Below are 3,883 nucleotides of genomic sequence, written 5' to 3'. Positions count from 1 at the left end.
CTGCCTCTACAAAATATTCATTATTATATTCAAAATGCATTATGGCCCTATATTGTAACAGTAAAATGTGGGGGGAAAAGGCCAAGGGGGTACCCACTATAGACTACAAGCCTTTGTCCAAACATTTCCAGAGATACTGCCGTTTCCTGCACAGACAGCTTTTAAACAATAAATCCGAATTTATGTCTGTTGAGATGAACTTTAAAAGACGCTGGTTCTGAGGCCCGGGAATGAGTAGCTCGGTCTTTAAGGTACATCCGACGTGATTCTGAACAATTTTCAATTTCAATTTTCAATCCTTCGCGAATCTGAACAAACATGGCGATAGAAATCCCAATAAAAACGCGATAAAATAGCATATACTCACTACATCGTTTGTATAAATACAACAATGAAAGTATATTGCAATTTTGCGCCGAAAGGGTCCCCTGGCGCAGTTCTAGAAAAAAATCTTTTTTTTTTTAGAAAACCGTTTCTACAGTTCTTAATTTGGGGGAAAAAGTATTAATCATGCTCAGTGTCGGAAAAAAATATGCACCTGAATTGAACGACACGAAATGTATACTTCGCGTTTACAGTGAAATCCATGAGAAACTTTCAGGTCTCTAATTTTTCAACCTTAATGCATTTCTCCGTTTGCATCATACATTAAGAAACGTGCATACAGTAAGTATTGTCTTAAAGGGATGTTGCTTCAAACCCTGTATATAAAAGCACTAAACTTTTACTAAAAAAGCTTCTACGTGATATGAGGTCTGACCATAAACCATTTCTAAAACCGCAAGTTGTTCTAAGAAATTACTATTATGTTATTATTGGGCGACTTAATCTTTCGATAACTAATACTTGGATTTCCGAGAAAAAGGAAGGCGATTACTGTAGTACATACCAGAAATATTTGAAATTGTTAGCAATTCGGTAAGACAAGGCACACAATACCTGTGAAAAAGACCTGTCGACTAACAGTTCTCAAAAGAGTAAATTAGCATAACATATGGAAATGATAGCTGGAGAGATAAGGAATGCAGCCTAAGAAAAAAAACGCCTAGAAGTTAACCAACTAAAATAGCATAGATAGTGACACTTCTAAAGTCGTGGACTACTACAAATGAGTATAATAAGGCTTTTCAATACTACTTATTTTTACATTCTAGTTTTAATCTTATTGTTATGCTTCCATTAAATTAACTATTCGGCAAACGCAGGTGCCAAGATATTACTGTCCATACAATTGTTAAATCAAAATGAATAAAATGCTACGAATTCGAGACGTCGTAAACGCCAGTAGTCAGGGAATGTTTTAAATTGTCACCTATAAATCTTTCCGCACAAAGCCATTTAAAATTTTCTGCGCGCAATGTTAAATTAAAATGTTAATTTTTATTTTAGCAAACGTAAAGGGGCAGAAGTGTGGATCAATCATTAGGGTATTTGTCTCCTGAATAGAAGAGTTCATATCCTAGGGGAGACACTGTCGTACCCATTCCAAATCATTCTGATCCACGGGACACGCGGTTATTTGCCCCAGGTCGACTAGAAACTTTAAAGACAGCACAGGTCTCTTACACGTTACCGCTTAACTGAAACAAATTAACATCACCGCTAAGAGCAACATCACCTGTTTATTTTCTTCCAAGATGTATCAACTGATCGAGTTGTCAAAATAACTGGTAGTCTTTTCCAATTTCTTGCAAAGATTCCGTGCCGAAGACGACGCATTAATGAACAGAGGGCAATCTCTTTTGTAATGGGGGTAATTAGTTAAAAGGAGTGCAAGGGAATTTAAGTACAAACGCAAAACATTCAAGATGCGGTTGTTTTTTCGTGAAAGTACTGTAAATACTGCCCGGTGATAACTAAACATTAGTTGGCAAACACTTTTTAAATGTACTCCAATATAGGGAAAAGGGGAAAAACCTGCCTATGCCGAAAGGTTTCAAATCTGTTTGTTAACCGTATTCACGCCATATGCTTCACTTTTCTAAAGGTCTCATTATCCTTTGCATGTCTATATAAAAAAAAAACACTTTAAACAATTTGCAAATGTAGGATTAATTTTCTCCCGTTAACAAATTCAAATCCCCACCCACTTAATATGAACTCAGGGCATTCCTGAAAGTGGTGCTGCCTCCACAGTTTTCACCTTCTGTGGATATGCTAATTTCCCATTAAAGAACGCATACAGCCCATTATTGAACGCTTTGTTTCAGGACTACATATAGTTCCGGGGTGTTTGGACTGCTGTAGTTACCGGGCTCATCAGCAGCAAGAGGAGAACGTCGGCTACCAAACTGTGGTGAAAGACTCGATTAAGGATTTATTCTTCGCAGACATGCAGGCCGACAAGGAGAACCTTCGACCAAGCGCACTTTCTGCCAAACCGCAGAAAAGGGAATATGTGCGCATTGTCAAAACCCAGACTTACCTGGGTTTGATCGCTAGCGTCATTCAGCAGTCTCCAACGAGAAGACTGACATTTCTTCAGGTAAAATACGTCTTTGTAAAATGCGCTGATTTAACGTATACTTTCGGCTATTCAAAGCCGAACATTTATATACTACTTTTTTTAAAGACGACTTCAATATTTCTCAAAAGTGAATTTTCTCTACCGTTTTCCTACAGATAATGAAGAATCTTAATGGGTTCGTTTCGGGACAAAAGAAAAAACTGGAAAATTGCGTCAGAGTTACTTTGACGTCCAACAAGTGCTTTGTAAAGGTTTGTATACAAGAACTGGGTTTTTTTTTCTGTGTAGTTTGGGAAATGCATTACATGATGAGGCAAATAAGAAATCTCTCATGCGTAATTTGGGTACTCATTTTAATGTGTCCTTTAATTCACCAGGTCCCCGTCAATCCGGAGAACCCCAAGGGAAAGAAAAGCTTTTGGGAGTTTGACGAAACTCGCATCACCCCAGTACTATTCCGACGTCACTTTAAGGGCTTGGAGGGCACCTTCGCGCATCTGGCTCAGAGAATGAGCAGAGGAGCGAAGGAAAACTCTGCGTCTTCGGCCACTCCAAGCGCTTCCAAGCAGCAGAATACAAAATTTACCGGCTCCTTTTCAATCGAATCCATCTTAAACGAGAAAAGACCTTCCCAGTCGATTGAGAGATGGAGCCCTTTGCCGGGAAGTTTGGAAGTGGTCCGAGGAGGAGCTACAGGGAACATCGACAGGGATGAACAGGTGTTTGGCTTCAGTGAAACCGTCGTGAATTTCCGAGGACGCACGCCGATGGAAACTGAGCCTAGTGATCCGTTTTCCACCAGCGGGCAAGAAAGGCATGGGATCGACTATATGTACGCAAGATCGGGTTTTACACTGCTACAAGACGATCCTTATGAATGGATATGCTCATCTACTTACCTCCCTTCCCACACCTTTCCACCTACTTTAACAATCAATATGATGAGACCCGGTACTGCTTTGGACTTCAGCAACCAGTTGAGTTACCCTCTGGGCCTGTACAGTTCTGAGACACAATGGGGTCCTCAACACGTTTGGGTCGACCGCGAATATGACGGACTAACGTTTGCAAGCCGCTTGACTCATGAAAGCTAACGCTTGTGTTTGGTAGCGTCCGCATCTTTTTAATAAAAATAAATTAACAAAATCCTACGTTGTTTTGCGTCCTTATGCCCTTTCCGCTTCCATTTACTCGGATACAAAGTAAAACATGCTTATAAAACTTATTTGCAGTTCTGAAGTTTTTCTTAATTGCCGAATATGGAACAAGCTTCCCAGCCATGTGGTAACAATCTACTGACAACCCAAGGAGCAAGATGGGGCGGACGACCTCCCCATTTGTAACTTTATCATACCCATCCGTTTTAATCACGGAGTGGTAGCGATTTCCGACTAGGTAACTCCTTTATGACTCTCG

General features: G+C 40.0%; 1 protein-coding gene across 1 annotated transcript; it reads left to right on the top strand.

Annotated features, from left to right (window-relative positions):
* Positions 1-2,146: 2,146 nt before the first annotated feature.
* LOC148651455 (forkhead box protein H1-like) lies at positions 2,147-3,604 on the top strand. Its single transcript, XM_088600296.1, has 3 exons — positions 2,147-2,485; positions 2,623-2,718; positions 2,845-3,604. The coding sequence occupies exons 1-3, from the start codon at positions 2,333-2,335 to the stop codon at positions 3,559-3,561; spliced, it is 966 nt and encodes a 321-aa protein (XP_088456422.1). The 5' UTR covers positions 2,147-2,332; the 3' UTR covers positions 3,562-3,604.
* Positions 3,605-3,883: the final 279 nt, after the last annotated feature.

This window comes from Lepisosteus platostomus, chromosome 12 (assembly GCF_059453375.1).
Source record: "Lepisosteus platostomus isolate fLepPlt1 chromosome 12, fLepPlt1.hap1, whole genome shotgun sequence".
Classification (NCBI taxonomy): Eukaryota; Metazoa; Chordata; class Actinopteri; order Semionotiformes; family Lepisosteidae; genus Lepisosteus; species Lepisosteus platostomus.
Note: the sequence above shows the minus strand (reverse complement) of the source record. Positions and strands in the feature narration are given on the sequence as shown.

Coding starts and splice junctions, on each gene's coding strand:
- LOC148651455 (XM_088600296.1), top strand. CDS start 2,333: ATGCAGGCCGACAAGGAGAACCTTCGACCAAGCGCACTTTCTGCCAAA. Junction 2,486..2,622: donor GAAGACTGACATTTCTTCAG/GTAAAATACGTC, acceptor GTTTTCCTACAG/ATAATGAAGAATCTTAATGG. Junction 2,719..2,844: donor CCAACAAGTGCTTTGTAAAG/GTTTGTATACAA, acceptor TTAATTCACCAG/GTCCCCGTCAATCCGGAGAA.